This window comes from Ictalurus furcatus, chromosome 4 (genome assembly GCF_023375685.1).
Source record: "Ictalurus furcatus strain D&B chromosome 4, Billie_1.0, whole genome shotgun sequence".
Taxonomy (NCBI): Eukaryota; Metazoa; Chordata; class Actinopteri; order Siluriformes; family Ictaluridae; genus Ictalurus; species Ictalurus furcatus.
In genome coordinates, this window is record NC_071258.1 from 5157800 (window position 1) to 5178173 (window position 20374).

The window sequence follows — 20374 nt, forward strand, 5'->3', positions numbered from 1 at the left end:
GCATTCATTCTATTCCATAATATATGATGCTAAAGTATGCACCTGAATGCTCTCAGTTTTAATGAAAATTAGGATTGGTTATGCTACATGGTTATTGGATGGAGTTAGCATCCCTACTTTTTTTTTTTTTTTTTTTTTTTTACAAACTTATTTGTATTAGTGAAGATTCAACCACATCTTGCTGGCTTACTTGAATTTGCATGAATATTTCATTTCAGGTTCATATTCATATATTATTTTTCCGGCACCGTCCCTTTCACATATAGTCGACTTTACGCTTGTAGCGAAAATTAAGCATAGTACACAGTTTCCAGAGAAACAGGACTTTTCAGACAAATGTCCTTCATTAGCTGTGCAAGCAAAGTATTTCATATGTGCAGTGTATACAGTATGCACACTGTACAATATACGCAGTGCATTACAACACAGCCGCCTTTGGGTTTCCTGCATTTTCATTCAAATCAAAGCTTTAAAAATAATAAACATACATATACATATATATATATATATATATATATATATATATATATATATATATATATATATATATATATATATATATATATTTCGAATGGAATAAGTGTGGTTTAAGTACTTTTGTTAATACAGACCCTGGCATTCAAACCTTGAAAAGAGTCTTCAGTCCAGCATTAGTGATGCGACCACAGCTCCTGCCTTGTCTCCTCGTCATTCCTCTGAAGGTCTTATCAGTAACTGGACTGCAGCTGTTCATGAATCACTCACAAAGCCCATTGAAAATGTGAGTGATGTTGAATATAGCCTTGTGCAGAACTCCCTCTGCAAATAACAACATAGCACTTCCTTTCCTTTCATGCTTACCTGTGGTTCAGATGTACACCTCTACTGTGATTTATACCACAGCGCTTAATGAATTCTCGATTCTGATGTCGGATGGGGGTGTTAATATTCTTTCCAATGAATTACATGTAATTGTTGGCAAAACGCCGCGTCATGGATTATTTTTGTATAAAGGCAGGGTCTATCATGTTTTATTCCCTACATAACCACAGCTTTAGCATGTTTGCCTCACACCTCCAGGGTCCAGGGTTCGAGTCTCGCCGGGGCCATGTGTGTGCGGAGTTTGCATGTTCTCCCCGTGCTGCGGGGGTTTCCTCCGGGTACTCCGGTTTCCTCCTCCAGTCCAAAGACATGCATGGTAGGCTGATTGGCGTGTCTAAAGTGTCCATAGTGTATGAATGGGTGTCTGAGTGTGTATGTGATTGTGCCTTGCGATGGACTGGCACCCTGCCCAGGGTGTACCCCGCCTTGTGCCCGATGCTCCCTGGGATAGGCTCCAGGTTCCCTGTGACCCTGAAAAGGAGTGAGTGGTTGAAGATGGATGGATGGATGGATGGATAACCACAGCTCAGAAAGTAATTCCAGCTGTAAGGCAAATCACACATTTATATTAATGCACTCGTTCCAATTCGTTATCATTTCTATAGCAACAACTTATTAATTGTCCACTAATTGTAGAGTTGGCAGTTCGATTCCCAGCCCATATGACTCCACATGCATGACACTGAACCCCAAGTTGCTCCTGATGGCAAGCTAGCGCCTTGCATGGCAGTTCTGCTACCGTTAGTGTGTGAGTGTGTGTAAATGGGTGAATGAGAAACAGTGTAAAGCGCATTGTAGAACTGCGAAGGTTAAAAAAAAGTGCTGTATAAGTGCAGACCATTTACCATTTGACATTAATTAACTTGTATGGCTGAGGATTAACATAAACAGACTGTTGTTCTATGTGACAAGTCCAGAGATTACAGACTTATAACATGCATGCTGATTAAATCCTCAACTCACATCGGGACAGAAACCCACAATAACCCTATTAACAAGACTGCCACTTAATACCATTTTCTAACAGCAAATTGTTCATTTACAAAAAAAAAAAAGGACTCATGTCAGATCAAAAAACAGTACCTCACACAGGGGATTTCTTGAAACAAAATGTGATTAAAGGCCATCACTGATTCATACTTGTCATTGCACTGACCTGTGTCTAACCCAATTTGCTAGGCCTTTCAAACACCCTCCATTGATTTAGCTGCTTTCAAGAACTGCTCAGAAGAACTGTTAGTCTCTTAGAGCCTATGAATAATCTTCAAACTTTATTACATTTGAAATATTGTCAAATATTTCCAAGCAAAAACCCTACCTATAGAATTTATACTATTCCATGTACTCTTAAACCACATTTTCAAGCTAGCAAACACATTTTCAATCAGAGAAATACTTAACATTATATATATATATATATATATATATATATATATATATAGGAAAGACTGAGGACTGCAATAAAGAAGCCAACCTACAGTGTCCCTCGTGCAGTAAACCCGGGATCCACGGATCATATGTTTGCTCCCAGGAATGTTTCTAAAGCAGCTGGCGTACCCACAAATTGCTCCACAAGAGAGCAAGAGCACAGCTCCACGAAGTGGTCTCACCTGCTAAGCTTCAGCCAGAGGCCTACATGGTGTCCTCCTCTCCAAAGCCACAGCTTGAGACCAACGAGGTGGTCCCACCTGCAGTGCCAACCAAGCTCTACTCCCACCTGAGGCTGACGTCACAACCAACCAAGCTCTGCTTACACAGCCAACCACGTTCAGCCTGCAGAGTCAATGGAGACTCCATTTCCCAGAATGTACCGCAAGTTACAAACATGGCCGACGACAACTACAGCTCCCATACAACACACAGACACATTCACCTTCTCCTGCAGGCTAATCACACACAGTTGTTCCAAATCACACCACACTATATAAGAAATTATTCAGTCAATATGTCTTTGTGAAGTAATCTGCTCAGTTGCCAATGTCTCCGTCATTTACCATACCTTGCTATAGTGTTGTTTATTCTGGTTATGATTCAGCTTTGCCCTTGACCTCGAATTCTCCCTTACTGTTTACCTGATCACCTGACCACTGCCTGTCTTTGTTTATCGATTTCTGCCTGAACCTTTGGATGTGTGTTCTCAATAAACTGCCATACCTGCATTTGCTTCTACCTCAGTCTCCGTTACGTGACATCAAGCTAACCAACTTAATCAATTCATCCATCAAATGACAATCAGCCAGTCAGTCGAAGCACATTTTAATATCTTTTTAGTATAATATTTAATATTATAAAATCTGAGAGAACTGACCAATCTTATCTATCTATTGCTACTGTAGTGAGTAGTGAGATATGCAGCCAAGCTCTTTCTAATCACATGACTCATGGTTATTAACAGGCAGGACAATGGAAATAATAAGAAAGGATAAATAGATATGCAAACGTTTATAAATTTTGTGGAAGAATGGAGGAGAGATGCCACCCCTCTGGTTAAAATAAATAATAAAACCGAAAAAAAAAAGATTATTATTAATATATTATACTATAATATAATTTGATATAATATATACCTTGTATACATACTATTAAAATAATCTTTTACTGTAGAGGGAAATTGCATGTTTTCTTTTGAGAGGAGTACAAATCAATTAAATGATTTAATATATATATATTATATATATATATATTTGTTTATATATATATATATATATATATATATATATATATATATATATATATATATATATATATATATATATATATAAACAAAAGAAGTACATCCTGCACACATTACCTCAATTTCATAAACCTCGAATTAGTCCCATGGTCACAATAGTCTAACTTGAGTGCACACATTGTTCACAAGTCCTCCATAATATTTCTAATTAATATGATAATCATGATTTTTATGACAGTCAGACTCAATATATTTGTTTTTTATAAGATGATTTTAAAATTCTAATTTTAAAATCTCATAATTTTATTAACTATCACATTAGTTGCCTAACTCATAGATACAGTACTGTATCTCTATATCTCTACTGTAGACTGTATAAATAGACTACATATATGTATGATTTTTTACCCATGCAACCCCTCTAGACATTGCTTGAACTTATATATATATATCTTATTTAAAAAATAAAACTATTGTATTTTTGTATTTTCTTTTCTTTCTTCTTCTTCTTCTTTTTTTTTTTTTGAAAACAGTGTACCTTTCTTGTTTTTAGTGCATTTGGTTGTATTATTTGTTTGTTTGACTGTTTGTCTGTCTGTTTGTTTGTTTGTTCATGCAAAAATAAGTTGCAAATTTAGTATTTCTGTAATTAAATAGCCAATATTGTGGTTCAAATAAAGATAAAATACTACATGTTGCTATTTTTGTTATTTGGGCTGTTTTATTTATTTATTTATTCTTTCATCTAATTTTTTTTCTTGGACCACTTACCTTAATATTATTTAATGTATGTTCAAAAGGCCAACAACGAGAAGACCAAGAAGTTGCAACATTCTAACATTAGATAGCAAATTAAAATAAAATAACAAAGTAAAAACCCAAATGAGACAATATTTAGCACATTTTCTTTCCATGGGCATGTAAGATACTTATTGGAGCTTTTTTGCCCTTCTAAAACATGTCACATGTCTTACAAAAAACATTGAGTAATTTCTAAATGACACTTTCAACAAATCAACCCAGCGGTCCAATTGTCTGTTCTACCTGAATATAACATCAAAGTGTTTTACCTGAGACATTTCCATGGTCCGTCCATTGGCGTGAAAAAATGAGAAAGAGAGAGCAAAAAGAAGAGAAATAGTTTGCTCTGGTTGCAGCAGGACATAAATGACAGAGATGAAACAAATCAAGCCTGAGTAGGGATGGCAAGCCAGCCAATCCATAGTAATCAGTGTGACTGTATTGAGCTCTCTGCTTCACAGAGTCCCATTCGCCAAGCAAAACACACACCTGTCATCCATTTTCCACAATTCAGTAGAGGAGTGACCTCTAATGTCTGCGTGACATGTGCCTCCATCATTCTGCGAGTGTCTGATGGAGGCCGCGCTGACTCCAGAGAGCCATTTCAGACAGTGATAACACACACGGCACACTCGGTATGTAATTGGACAGTGACAGAATTTTTGTTCTTTTGGCTTGGTGCTCCGGTGCACTGAATTTGAAATGAAACAATGCTGACATTAAAGCTGACATTCAGCACTTTAACCACACAGGTATTGTTTCATTTCAAATCCAATGTGCTGGAGAACAGAGCCAAAAAGAACATATAATTCTGTCAGTGTCCAATTACGTCCAAACTGAAATGTGTGTCGGAAATGTGATCGCCGTTGCTTTTAGTGTTATAGTGTTATAGGGACAGGATACATGGCAAAGTGGAAAAGTGCCACTTCCATTTGCGCTAAAGATTCTTGTCATTTCTTTCACTACGGTCACATAAACAGTGCTTTGTTTTCACAGTGATGTGAAATCAATCAGTGGGCCATTTACAGCGTAATCATTTCCTTGGTTTTTTCCCCTCATAAGCATATGTTCAATACTAATATAAGAACATTGCATACTATAAAGCATATGTTAGATGTCTCACTTTCATATTTACATCCAAATGAGTCAATTATAATCCAAATGGCTTATGTGCTTGTATGTAACTGCTAAGGCTCCTAATTTTACACCGTTAAATTTTTTACCAATGCCGGCATTTCAGCCAAACTGTACTTGTTTGTTTGACTGTAAATAGTTCTCCCACACACTATGCTCATAGAAAACATAATCTTAACACAGTTAGTGCTGTTTGTGTTTATGCTTTTAAAGCTGTATACTGTAATGGTTTAATAAGTCACCTAGAAAAACACAGGTTTCCTCATCAAGGTGTTGTCCCAGAGAGTTTTTCCTCACCACTGTCACCTCTGGCTTGCTCATTAGGTATCTAAATGTGCATCTGGATGTCTGTAAAGCTGTATGCAAATCTGAGAAGAAAAAAAAAAAACAACAAAAAAAAAACAACCTGAAATGAATTATAAAATTGGGATAGAGGGTAGTTGTGCAAGCTCACAGCTCCAAGGTCCATGGTTCGATCCGTAGCTCAGGTTACTCTCTGTGTGGAGTTCTTGTGCATGTTCTTTGTCTGGTTTCATTCCACTGTCCAAATCCATGCAGCTAGGTGGATCGACTATGCTAAATTGTTCCTAGGTATGAATGTGTACATTCATACTGGACTGACTTCCCATCCAAGGTGAATTCTCACACCTTGTACCCAGTGTTACCGAGATATGCGCCAGATCCACAGCAACCCTGGCTAGGATAAAGGGTTAACAAAAATGAATGAATTGGGCTAGTTGTGTAAAACATAACAGGAACAGTTATCATATCCAAATGCTGAGCTGCTGTTTTGTTTTCAATTTAACATAGCTTCATTACGCCACATTTTCTGGGTTTGTATTGCACCCTGGATCTGTATATTTATCCTTTATAAATTATGCATTGGTCTCATTATTTATTGGTCTGTACCAATGCTGGACTACAGAAGCTCTAAACCATAAGCTGTGAATAAAATGTTTGCGTGTTATGTCATTATTTTGACTAAATAGCTAAATTGTTTTGATCTGTTATCTCAAAATTTCGGCATATTATCTCATTTAATATCAAACCCCACATTCTATCAATAAGACTAATTTATTGCGCTTATAATGCTTATTCCGTATGCTGTTTTCCATATTTCTGGAATTCTTTTGACACATACAATATATGTCTTATGACTGATAATTCATTTAATGTCATCAGTCAAGGTTTTGATAGGTGGAGTTTTAAAACTTAGTCTATAATCGTAGTCGTTTTGACCGTTTGAAACTGATCTACTTATTATGCACTGTAAAACCGGATAAGTTCATTTAACTCAAAAAAACTGAGGAAACTAATTACCTCAAAAATTTTAAGTTGATAAATCAATTTCTTTAAGCCAAATACGCTTAAATATAACACGTTTGAGTTCAATTTTTGTTATATTTAAGTGTATTTTGGTTGATTGATTTATCAACTTAACAGTTTTGACAAATTTTTTGAGTTAAATGAACTTATCCGGTTTTACAGTGCATAATAACACAATAACCTACTGTTCATTTTACTAATATGTCTTCATGTTCATTGCATGTATTTTTTTTGTTTATAAATTAATTAAAAAAATATGAAAATGTTGTTCAAGCTTTAAAAAGCTCTCGCATTTCTCCATTGCTTGTTTTTCATCATTTCAGCTGAAAAAATTCTAATTAATGAACGCTCTATAATGACCCGGATGTGTATCAGCAATGGATAGATTAAAGATTGCCCTTAGTGCCAGATGCACTAATTCTGCTAATGTAGATTACTATGTGCTTTTTAAAAATAGCAAGAGGTTGACAGTAAAGGAAGACGATATGTCAGCTAAAAAAAAAAATCAGCAAGATTTATCAGGTACTCTCATTTAAGAACATTTTAGTCACCGACAATTTATTTCTCCATATGTTGATGCTATTTCTACCATATCTTTTATGAAACCAGTGAATAGTCTATAGAATAGCCTACTTGTACTTCAAGGTTAAGTCTGTTCACACTGAAATATACTACCATGGGAGTTTTTGGTTTCTAGACTTTGTGTGGTGGAACAAGTAGAACCAATGAAAAACTAAGTCAATATAAAAAAAAAAAAACAAAAACAAAAAAAACAAACAAAAAAACTTTTTATAAAAAAAAGTGTCTGCTCCCCCAAATAAATGAATAAATAAATAAACAAAAGGCTATTTCCCTGTTTTCCCATGTTCATTTTAAAATAAAAACTCGAATAAATATGTCTATGTACACAGACCAATAAAGTGTCAGCACCATTGGACCATTAATTGAACTTCGCTACACTAAAATTGGTAAAAGCATATAAACAGCAAACATACTTGATATACTGTGGAGTGTTGAATATTAAATTGAAATAATGAGCTAATCTCAAATAGCAAGATAACAATGAGATATTAAGGTCAAATAAAAACATACTGTGTTCAAATAACAACATATTAAGCCAAAGTAATGACATATGACTGAATATGTATTTCTCACTTTGTGGTTCAGAGCTTCCATACTGAACAAGGTTAATAAGGTTCGATTAAAATACATTTCATCAGAAAAAAAAAAAAAAAAAAGAAGTAAGTTTTGATTTTCAGGGAACATTCGGTGCGCTCATTGCACTTATTGATCGGTTCAATCACTCAAACTTTGTATTTTGTTTTGAAATACATTCTCAGTATGTTTTCTTCCACTTCCAGTTTGAGTGAAGTCAAAATTTACTCAGGTTACCGTAGAATACGCTTCACTGTGTAGTTTTCTGCTGCTGATTAAGGCCAAGGATGATGTAAAAGAAGGGTTGCATTTTGAAATTATGTCTGATTTTTGCCCAAGATCATATTTTTTCATTCCACAAAAGAGCAAGAATAAAAAGCAGACACCTCTCTCCTACCCAAACAGCATACATATTGCACCAATAATGATAGAAGTTAATGTTGGCCTTGAAGCACTGGAATCTTAAAGTATGAAATGCTGTTTCATCTCATCTGTCTCCAGCTAGTTAATAATATTTTTCAACCTTCTGCCCATCTCTCAGAGCTGGAAGGCTTATTACTTCCTGTCTCTTCGATTGCACTTTCCAATACATTTGCACCACCAACCTGCACTTCATTATATGCTTTAATTGGCTAAATAACCTCTCTAAGTTTTCCCGCCTGTGTTTTCACTAGACACGAGCAAAGTGGGTATTGAGTCAGATCTCATAAGTAGTTGCTTCTAGGGAGATCTCAAGTTCATCACATTGAACAGCAGAAAATCATCATTTAAATGTCGACTTATGTGATACTCTGATCACTCACGATAACCCAAATTGTAACAACAAACTGACATCTTTATCATTTATCAATAAAACATACGTTCTTTTTTTGTTGTTTTTTTTTTCCAGCTTCGTTCCAATATTAAGCCTGTATCTGTAATTACCTATCAACATATATTATTCCTTGTGCTTTTTAAAATAGCAGGTTGAAAAAAAATAAAATAATAATCAATAAATAAATCATGGATGGGCATAACGAGTAGCCAAAGCATGGCTTTTAGAGTCTCGCCTTGTTTCCATTCATGGTGATTGATGCGCTTTCTGCGCGCCAGTGCTGGTGCTTTGTTTGTTCATGTTAATGCATCTGCTGACCTGTTGGTCCTCAATCTAACTGAAGAATTGACAGGCAGAACAGCTGGGTGTGAATTTTTTTGATTGTTATTCGATGCACCCTTCTCCCGAAGCGTCTCTGACATTAAACGCGCAAGACAAATGGAAATGTAAGCAAAATGTCTACCTCTGTGGCAGCTCTGCTTGTGTCTGCCGAAGCCCCATGTGCAATTTTAGCTAAAAGATTATCACGATTTCTTGTCACCGTGACGATATAAAAAAGTATTTAGTATTTCATCATGATGGTAAGTGTGCAGTCATTCACTTGGCTCTTCCATCTGGACACTTTCGAAAATCTATATTTTATCAAGAAACTTGCAGGCTGTAGACCATGTTAGATTGAACATCAAACTAATCATTTTCCTTTGTATGTCTTCATGTGTTTTTTGTTTGTTTCTTTCTTTCTTTGTTTTTTACTTCCTTTACAAATAACCTGCAACATTCAACCCGTCATTGGAGGTGGAAATTCATTGTATATGTTTTATATGAATCTCAAAAGAGGTTCTCAAAGGCATAGAGAAGGGTCCAGATAACCCTGCCAAGAAGCTATTTTTATTGAATCAGTTATAAAAAGCTGTTTTTTCATATTAAACTTAATATTTCCTCATCCCCTTATTTCTTGAAATCAGGAAAGACAATAATGCATAATATATAGAGGAATTTGGGGTGTGACACAATGCCAATATCTGTACCTGTATCTCTTTTTTTTTTAATTATTTATATATATATTATTATTTATGAACCATACTATGGCCCCAGAGACACTAGAAAATGCTAGGAAAATAATACATAAATAAATAACAGAAGTAGTAATGTCTGGACTGTCAGCTCTGACAGTTGATAATTTGTTCCATTTAGAGATGTGTGCAGGACTTTTTTTGCACACATGACTTGTTTTTTTTTAAATTTATTTATTATTATTTATTAAAATCCTGCTCATGCAGTTATTTATTTATTATTCTTAGTTCTCCCCATTTTTTTTTTAAAAAAGGCAAAAAAACAAAAACAAACAAAACAAACAAACAAACAAAAAAACCAAACAAATTATTTGGTTCTATTCCCCAAAATATAAATGACCCTGACCAGGCAGTTACTAAGGATGAATAAATAATGTGCATGCATTGCATTATTCATATTCTGTATAATAGAAATATTGTATAATCTTTATAATAATGTATTTGTATTTGGTTACATCCATAAGAGGAATAACTAAATGAGTTTTACCATAAAAAAGTAATATCATCACTTTTGAACACATTTGAGTATTGCTGAATGTACCACATACTTTAGTGTTACTAGAATAATAAGTAGAACCTTCTGGATAATTGTCTAGGGAATTCTATTGGAACTTTCTTAGGATTTCTATGGAAATTGCCAATGAATAGTCAGTTAGAAATGTGTGTTCAATTGGCACACACTGAGTATGACATTTTAATGGGTATTCATGCTACATTATAATAATTATTTCACAATCAAATGTGATGTGATATACAATCTTATGGGTTGTATATTGGAGTTTGATTTATGTGTTGTTCGTAGTGGGTTTCTACTAGATCAACATCATACTACATCATACTATAGCAATGCGAACCTCATATGGACTTTATAATTTTAAGCTTTAATGGTCAGTCTGAAAATTTCATGGAAGTCATATGGCATCTTATGGGCTTGTGAGAATTATGGGATTGCCAATTGTTCTTCATGTGAATCCCAAACACACTCTAGGTCTTTCATAGTCTTTCATAAGTGGGTGTAGCATAGATTTTCCTACATGATCACATAGGAGCCATGGAAGTTCAATGAGTTTACCTAGAGTTTCAATTGATAACCCATGGCAATGGAAATTCAGATTTTTTCCATAACTGATTAAATTAAAAACAGTTATTTTGGGTTGGCTCAAAAGTTAGGACACTCCTCTACCTCTGCTGAGTGGTGAAATCTGCCTCCATAAAACCCTTTAAGACGGAGCTCATTCTTATAGATCACTGAGGAGAACCAAGTGCCTTTCCCATGCCTCTGGGAGATGATTCAGCACTAGGTGATTGGGTAACAAATGATCATGTTTGGGCGGGGTAATTAAGACCAATCTGTCTTCAAATGTTCCTTTAAAGGGCTACTTTGCCCTTCATTTATAGTATTCTCCAGCCTCTCTCTCTGTTTCTCACTTTTTCTCACTGTCTCACTATTTCTCACTTCCAGATCGTTTTCCTCCCATAGATTAAATACCAAGCTCTCTGACAGAGAGGTGGGTTTTGTTAAAGAATCTCTGTGCACACAGAGTAGAAGCCCACTCGCTGGGCCTTGAACCAACGCTATCGATTGGACGCTATTGGCATCATCCCTGTGAATAAAACACAGTACTATTGAGTCGCAACTCCCCACTGGGCCTCCAAATGGACAGACATAACCTTTTGCATCTCAGCTTTGTGCTCTGGGTTTTAAGTCATCACCCCCAACAACCTTGGCCTACTACTTCATGGAGAGGACGGGGGTGTGTGTGTGTGTGTGTGTGGGGGGGGGGTGATGGTGGCTAAATGTCACAGAGGAGAGGACGCACTCAAAAATACAGTTTTTCACCCCTCTAACCACTTTGAAACTCAGCTGTAGATGAAGGGATTAATTACTGGGATGGTTTATAAAAAAAAAAAAACAAGGGCAAAAGCAATGGTCTAAGGTCAGCTTGCTTTTCATATTTCCGTGCTCAGGATAATATACTGCAATATGCTCAGTGTGCATAATACCAATGATATACATACTTGTTAGATGACAGCTAAGTATGACCACTTAAAATTTAAAAATAAAAAAGTGCATTATACCGAGTTGTGCAGTATGGGTTGTATTCAGAGAAGGTTAAATGATACAGTATGCCAATATTTATGTAGGAAAAGTTACTCGTGTTTAGAATCAGGTTACTTTGGTACTTAAGGTGATTTTCTAGGTGGACCACTGAAATAATTAAAACTACTTGCGTTCAATTGGCATCTTAAAGGTTACCAGACTTTTCTTGAGTAGAACCATTTGAAATGGGGTTATCCATTGGGGTTGCCTTTAAACCCAAAAAATCGTTTCTAGAAAATGTGGAATGGAGAATATGACGTTTTTCTCCACTGTAAAATGTCATACATTAAAATACAACATAAAAACAGTAGATGAATAAAAATGAAAAACAAACAAACAAAAAAACAAATATAAATATGATGGTATATGCATGAGAAAATGACAAGCATTGAAATAAACATTTGATAGGAGTCTAGTACACTGCCATGAGTAGTATGCTGCTTGAGTAGTCTAGTTATAATAATCATATTAATAACTGCAAATTTGGATTAACAAAATGGCTTAATTGTTGTGAGTAGTCTTTCGTAGTAGTTATCTCTGAGATCTGAATAGCAACGTGCACAATTTCAGTATTAATTCCTCACTAGACATGCAGAACCCAACTCTGAAAATGCCTTTTAAGCATGACTCCCAATTATTCATGATGCATAGCAGGCATAGTTGTAGAGGACCTTTATAGGTATATGAAGATTATTGAATCAAAACATGAGATTCTTTCCACAAAAGTGTGTACTATGTCTTAAAATTGGACCATTGCTTACTTCCTGAGCTGTAGAATGACTTCAAAGTCAGACTGTTTTCCCATATATTATTTATTTATTTAGTAATTCATTTATTAATTTGTGTCTTAATCTAGTATCTATGTATTTGATATTAAATAGTATAGGGTCACTCTAGTATTCTTTCAGTTTGCTTTGCTTTTTCTGTTAAAGTTCTCCTTAGGGCTCTTTGCTTTTCTGTTTCGCTGGGATGTATGGCAATACTGTTTGCGTGCTTTTGTCTGATACTGTCTGAGTGCTGCTGTTGCGCAGCAGTTTTTTCCTGCTGCCTGCTTTTAATGGACCCTTCCTAGGCAGCGTGTGTGGCCCGAGCATGGCCATCTTAACGGGCGATGGTCCCGCCGAAGAGGTTTCCCGCCATTTGTGAAGAGTGGTTGAGCACTTGGAGGATGAGAGAGGAGGGATAGGCGAAGAAGCCAGAGGGCTCGGCTCGCTGTCTGTGTCTGGCATCCCGCAGTCCACTTTATCTTCATCCTCTCCTCCTTCCTCCTCCTCTGGTTCATCTTCATCGTCATCATCGCAGCAAAGTGCATGGTAGAGGACCTTGTCGCTGAAGCGAACCCGTTCTCTCGTCCCGGAGGTGCGTGATGTTTTCTGACTGTGCGTGGAACTTGATGCCTCCTCGCTGGAAGAGTCCGGAGTGACCATCAGAGGTCCGTTGGGGATTGGGAGACCACCGTTCATCTGCGAATATGTGTTGACCATGGGTGTAGGTGTGGCCGAGGCAGAGCTCCCCGGCTCTTCCTCTTCCAGCAACTCATCTTCTTCCCGAGCCATTTTGCGATAGCCGCAGAAATCCCAGGCGTCGGAAAGCACATCGTGGCTGAGGAAGTCGAGCCTGAAGGCCTCAGTGAGGCCACGTTCACTACTCGATGTGCTGCTCGCTGTTGCCACTGTCCATTCATCTGGCTCTGGGTCGAAGTCAAAGTCCGCTGTGAGCTTGTCGATCTGACCCACCACCTGGCACAAAAAAAAGACGGATCAATGACCAGAGTTGGGCAATATATCCTAGGCAATTGTTATTTACACATTTCATTCTCAGTAGAATAATATCTTGAAAACATGCCTTGGCTTCAACCTTGCATTACCAAGCACTTTAATTATTGATTACTGTTCACACCAGCATCCATTTTGGTACAAATTTACTAAGGTTTTATAATCCCAATTTTTTTGTCCTAGTTTCAACTCCTTTCGTTCTTGTCCTATTTCTATATTCTAGTCATTTGTGCTTTGGTATTATTGATCAAATGTAAGGCCTAAGTGCAAAAAGGGTGAATAGAAAACACCACGAACTAGTCATCATCAATGGGACAGTGTCAATCCCAAATAGAAAGAAAGGAATTAAAGGCTGGGACTATAAATACAGTCTGTTCTCACGTATGTCCACTTTGGTGAAAAGCTACAAGGTGCTTGGCGATCCTAACTTAATTTCTTACTTTTATTGACTTCCTGCTTCCTTCTTCCCCAGTTTTCAAAGTCCTGTGACCCACGCTCTTAGAAAGGTTTCATCCAGTACACAGAAGGGTTCTTTGGATTGGCAAAAGAGGAGAACCCTTTATGTCTGTGTATCAAACATTATAAGAAATCACCCCATCCAAAGACCCATGTAGCCTGTAGTCACCTGTGGCCAGTTTGGTATGAAGGTAGAAAGACTTACACACTCTTAGAACTCTTAATTCATCAAGGATTTTTAGATAGTTAAGGGCTCAAAGCATGTCATTACTTCCAGTATTCTTTCAATATGAAGGTGTTATAGTAAATAGAAATAACCCAGACAGCAAAACTGCTCTGGCCCAGATCTGGCCCACACCTGACACTCCCCACCCACATGCTGCATGGAATGATGGCACTTGGGCGGTCTGCTGCTGTTTGCCAGATTTGGGCCACATGCAAGCCATAGCATGTGCCACATTTTCCCCCAAAGGTGGGCCACATTTGTTTTGTGATATTTGGGTCATATTCCCTACTTACCACATGGGACACTTTAGAGTTACATCCAGATTGCACATTGCAGTGAGCACCGCATCTTTGCCTAAAAAGGCCCACGTGTGATTTAGGATATTTGGGCCATATCTGCTATTTTACATATGGGCCACATCAGGCTCATATCCATTTTGTCCGGGCCAAAAGAAGGCCAACAGTGGCGCATCACTGCCTGATGTGGCCCACATCCGGATTCTATCTGGGAATGCAGGAATCATGTTAAACAAAGGTTTACGTATGCATGATTGTAAATTTTCAGTCTGGTTAATATTCTTGCTACTTATGGAAGGCTTTTGCCTATTAATGACAGAAATGATTTGAATCTCAAACAATCTGGCTCTAGGAAGGAAAGTCCCAATTTGTTCCCCAAGAAAAGTGCCTTTAAAAGAGCAATTACAATCTCTCTGCCTATGCCACAGTACAGATTAGAAAAGGCACAATGTATCACTGATCACTGACTTTTCAGTGATGTGTTAAATCAGTGATTTTCTGACTGATTTAACAGATGAATGGCTGCCGTGCGTTTGTCTCCTCTGAGTCTATAATCACTCAATGTGCTTTTAATACGGTTTATGCACATAGACACTGTATAACAGTCAAAAGACAAACAAAGAACATCAACAGGGAATTACTTGTTCATCATTTGGCTGCCAGAGAAAATCTCTGTAGCTTGTGGAGACAGTTGCTTCATTGTTTGATGAGGACTGCTATTGATAGTATTTGTTTGGCAGTGTATAGAACATTGGCCTGGCCATGTTTAAATGAGAGTCATGTGGAAAAGGAGGCTGATTCGGTTGTGGCTATAAATAAGTCAATTTAATGTAGGTATGTTTTGTTTTGTACTCGCACTTCACGCTATGACTTTTACCTAGCACCATGTACTATGAACTGATGAGACAAATGAGTTGTGAATTTGACACAGGGAGAATAAACCCATACGTCGTAGTCTATTCATATTTAAACATGATCTCTTTTTTTTTAAATCACATGAAGTGCTTCAGTAAAAAATTGTAAAAGCTGCGTAGATTTTTCCAAATTTTCTACCAAATTTGTTCATTTCCCAACTACTAGTGAGCTCTCTCTTTCTCTCTCTCTCTCCACCCAGGGTGAAGGCTAGTACGTGTTTCCTACCAGACGTGTGAAGCGAGCCACCACATCTTTTTGAACCTCTGCATTACGGTGCAGCATAACACACTTGGCGAAAAGTGCTACAGTATGTACCCTCTTATGCATAAACGAGCTCACATGATTGGTTAGTGTCTCACTGATTGACAAGGGAGAAAGAGTTCTACTTCTTTGTACATTCATCTAAACCTGTTTTAGATGACCAGAGAGGGGTAAATATAATTAAAAAAATCTTTGAAAATATCTGAAAACTCACCCCTTCCTTTCCTATTGTCTCTAACCTGGTAGCTAGTCTTGAGTCTGATGTGCTCATTCAGTTATTCATTCATCTTCAGAAAGTACTTTTATCATGGTCAGGGTGCCAGTCCATTACATGGCACTATGGGCACACATTCAAACATAGTGGCAATTTAAAGTGGGAGGAAACTGGAGAACCCAGAAGAAACCCACATAAACATGGAAAGAACAACCAAAACTCCACACAGACAGTAACCTGAGATCAGGATGGAACCCTAGACTCTGGAACAGATGATCTTCTACAATAGCCGAGCTGGTTCAGAACTCGAACCAAGGACAGAACCATCACTGAATTATGGGCAGTTTTTTTTTTAACTTGATATGGTGACCTGCTGTTGCTACAGTAGTTTTTCAAGTACTCAGTCTGGTCTGCTGAAATACTTTCTGGGTCCACTTGCAGAACATGGTTGGCCAGCTGATTATCCCTGGCCTAGAGGATGGTTCTAATTCTCTTCCATTTCAGACAAGTAATTGGTTTAAGAACTGATGTTACAGTATATGGCAGGTTTGTTTGCAAAATACTAATCTCCCCCCAAAAAGGATTTAATTTAATCAGTGAATTTTCACAAGGTCCAAAAGCTTACAGTTTCAGAATGATTTCCCAATCCTCTGTCAATCAAAACAGTGACCTAATTTTCTACTCGTCTGGTCCATCCTGACTCACACTATTTCTATTATTAATTACTACCATAACACAATAACACATTTTGCCTGGACTAAGTGAACTGTCAGTCACGATAAAGCTCCATTTAATAACATTATCATAATCTACTCAAACAGCACAAAAACAAATAAGGACCAAGCACCACCAGCGTCACATTTTTTTTTTTCTCTAAAGTACTGTAGAATGTACCAAATTTCTCTGGCTATCCATGCAAGTGCATTTATTCTTTCTCTAGAAACCCAACTCAGCATAGAAATTACGTCGGCATGCAGTGTTTTCCTGGGATAAAACCAAATCACACAAATGAGCATGCATTCAGCTTTGCCCTTGCACCCGTACTATAACATAGCCTGCAGCTCCACCAGCAATTCAGCTAGATAACAGTGCCAAAAGCTTAAAGGGGATGCTAAAGCTTTCTAGGTCACAGATGGGCTTATCAGAGCTACAATGAGAAGAAATTCCTGAGCTTTTTTTCCCCTTCAAGAGGCACACTGCGCGGGTAGGCTATGGAGTAAATTATTGGGTAAACAGATTGCCCAAGTGCAAAAAGGATGACTGAACACATCAGGAACAAGTCATTAGCAAAGGGACACAATGGTGTTTCAAATGGAAGGAACACCATGAGGACCTGCAACCGTAATTGCATTCTATAGACTAAAAATCACATCCTTTTGTCGGCCCCCAACCCCTAAAATGGTGGAGATTGCAGCTGGATTATTGAAGGTGGTGGAAAAAAACAAAAAAAACAAAACATCCTCATCCTCCTCATCCTCTGGCTCTCAGAAATACGTAGATACTGTACAGTGTGAGGTAAATTATATGGCACCAGGCTGCATGAGAAGAGCTTTCGGGCCACATGTGAAGCTTGGAAAGAGATATAAATACAACGAGCCAAGGAATACTAATGGTTAAGTAACCTAATAGGATGAAATCGTAGCAGAATGTTAGTTGTTCTAAAAACAGACGAGCATTAGCTAAGATTAACACCTTTAGAAATAAAGAAATTCAGCATTTTTTTTAATCGATCTTACATCCTGATAGTAAAGTACATGACGTGTGAGGTTTCCGGGACCACTTTGTGCAGTGAAATGTGCAGCTTCATGTCCTTGCTGTGCTGTGTGTATGTGTATGTGTGTGTAGTTGTCTGAGTGTGACTCCAGCTGAGCTCCATCTGCAAAGATTGGGTCGGGTAATTGCGGGTCAGAGTGGAGGCGGCCTCTTTCCACCATTTGGGGCAAGTGCAGGCTGCTGTAACTGAGAGTGGCAGTTGACACTCTGACTAAGACGGCTGCAAAATGGCATTGGCAGCAGTGATCTGTGAACGTAACCCACTGGTGCCCCTGAAACAATAGCTACGACACCATATACGTCATGCTCTTCATGCACTTCTTATGAGTTGTGGGATCCCTAGGAGTCTGGGAAGCATAGCAGAGAGGGTTCATGATTTACGAGGAATTTAAAAAAAAAAAAAAAACTAGTGTTATAAAATTTACGGTATTTCTCCTTTAATCCCATTCAAAGTACTCTCCTTGTGATGGGATACACTTGTCCCAGCATTTCTGCCATTCCTGGAAACATCTCCTGCGGTAGTCATCTTCCACCATGATGTTTAGAGCCTCCTGTGTTTTTTTTTCTGGATTTCTTCCACAGTGGCGAATCTTTTCCCCTTCAGTCTCATTTTTTAGTTCAGAAACAAAAATAAGATGCATCACTTCTCTGGATGTTTTTTTTTTTTTTTTCCTGAAATTTCTCCTAAGATGCCACACACGTACTACAATTTCCTAATTATGATTTTTACAGTTTTTTTTCCCCTTTCAAATAGATCTACATTGTAACCAACAAAATAAACTCACAACCCTGTAGATTTTCCACATTTTAAACACATTTAATGCATGCCTTAAAATATAATGTTTAAAAGAACGTTAATGTGTATGCTTAATATGCTGTATCCTTTAACCTTTCTATTGTATATGACAGCGAGATAGAGAAAGAGTATTTATTCACCATGATCTGCTTAATGCTGAGCTCTTGACTGACTTTATGACCTGAGGTCTGCTGGAACCATGGGATTCCTTCCTATATGCGAAATCTTATAATTCGAAGCCAGAAATGTGATGAAGTGTGCATGTGTGAAGATGCAGGTTCGTTCATCCATCTTCTATACCACTTATCCTTTTCAGGTTCACGGGGAACCTGGAGCCTATCCCAGGGAGCATCGGGCACAGGGCGGAGTACACCCTGGACAGGGTGCCAATCACATACACACTCACACACCCATTCATACACTACGGACACCTTAGACATACCAATCAACCTACCATGCATGTCTTTGGACTGGGGAGGAAACCGGAGTACCCGGAGAAAACCCCTGCAGCACGGGGAGAACATGCAAACTCCGCACACACAGGGCCACGGTGGGAATCGAACCCCCGACCCTGGAGGTGTGAGGCGAACGTGCTAATCTGAAGATGCAGGTGCCCCTGAAGATGCAGGTGCGACAAGCTAGTCAAGCCACGCTAGATATTATTTAAAGATCATCCCGATCAAGGAGACTGCATTTATTTGAACAGGATTTAAATATGGGAAATTTGTTGATGATCATGACTTATTAAATTTCGATGGGGAAAAAAAAAAAAGATAAGTAGTACTTTGGGATTTGTTTTGCGCATCATCTTTGTGCTGATGTCATGATTTGAACGTCTCTTGTCACTCTTAATCACATTTCTTCTTGAACTGAAGGAATTCTGTAGGTGGAGTGCATTTCGCCTTCCTCGGAGAGACATCATCACGTCCCAGTAGACATTAAAAGAAAGTTTTCAAGCAAAGTTTTATTTATTTATTTATTTTATGATTCTTTATATAATATCCAGCCTCTGGTGTGATTTTTCTCAGAACCTAACTAAAAACTGAACATCCTGTCCACGATAATTAGAAACTGAACATGATTATGGTCACTTTTTTTTGCATGCTGACTCCGAAATAACATCCCTGCAAACAGCATTTAAGCAACTTTCACTCCTACTGTATCCCTGTTGTCTTCTTAGAGCTTTCCGTGGCTTTCTCTGCTCAATTTCACTCTATTTTTCCCCCGTGCCCAAGCAGAGCGGACTCTGTTGACTCTTCCTCTGTACTGTTTATTATATCCCGCTGAGGGGAATTCATCATCCTCCATATTTTTCTGAGCTGCAAGGATACTCCATTACTGCCGGTTCAAAATGTGGAGAAGGTCTTTAGTTGATTATGGAGGCTCCTTGTAGAAAGTGTGTACTTCTGTGTGTTTTTCAATTATTTTCTGATGAGTTTTAGAGGGGGTACTCTCTATAAGTGTGTATGTGGGAATGAGAGAAGAGAGCGAGATAGAGAAACAGATGCTGCTCGTAGAGCATGTATAGGAAGGAGCCTTATCGAGGCCTGGTTAGACACGTCACTCGCATTTGGCTTTGGTATAAATAAATTGGGTCTTTGAAGTGGTCCTTCTGACCATTAGCGGCTAATTATCATGTCGTACATCGGAGTATCGGCCAGCGCGTTCATTAAGAACACAACTCCTTCTTTTTCATCTCACCTCCAAAATTGCACTTCAGCCA

General features: G+C 37.8%; 1 protein-coding gene across 3 annotated transcripts in view; it reads right to left on the bottom strand.

Moving 5' to 3' along the window:
* Positions 1 to 10814: 10814 nt before the first annotated feature.
* The window catches only part of insyn1 (inhibitory synaptic factor 1), a 79147-nt gene continuing 69587 nt past the window's right edge, over positions 10815 to 20374 (bottom strand). For all 3 annotated transcript variants that reach the window (XM_053622623.1, XM_053622625.1, XM_053622624.1), the window contains one exon: positions 10815 to 13678. In XM_053622623.1, coding sequence (XP_053478598.1) covers positions 12878 to 13678 — 801 coding nt within the window. In that variant the 3' untranslated portion in view covers positions 10815 to 12877. The remainder of the gene's footprint in view (positions 13679 to 20374) is intronic.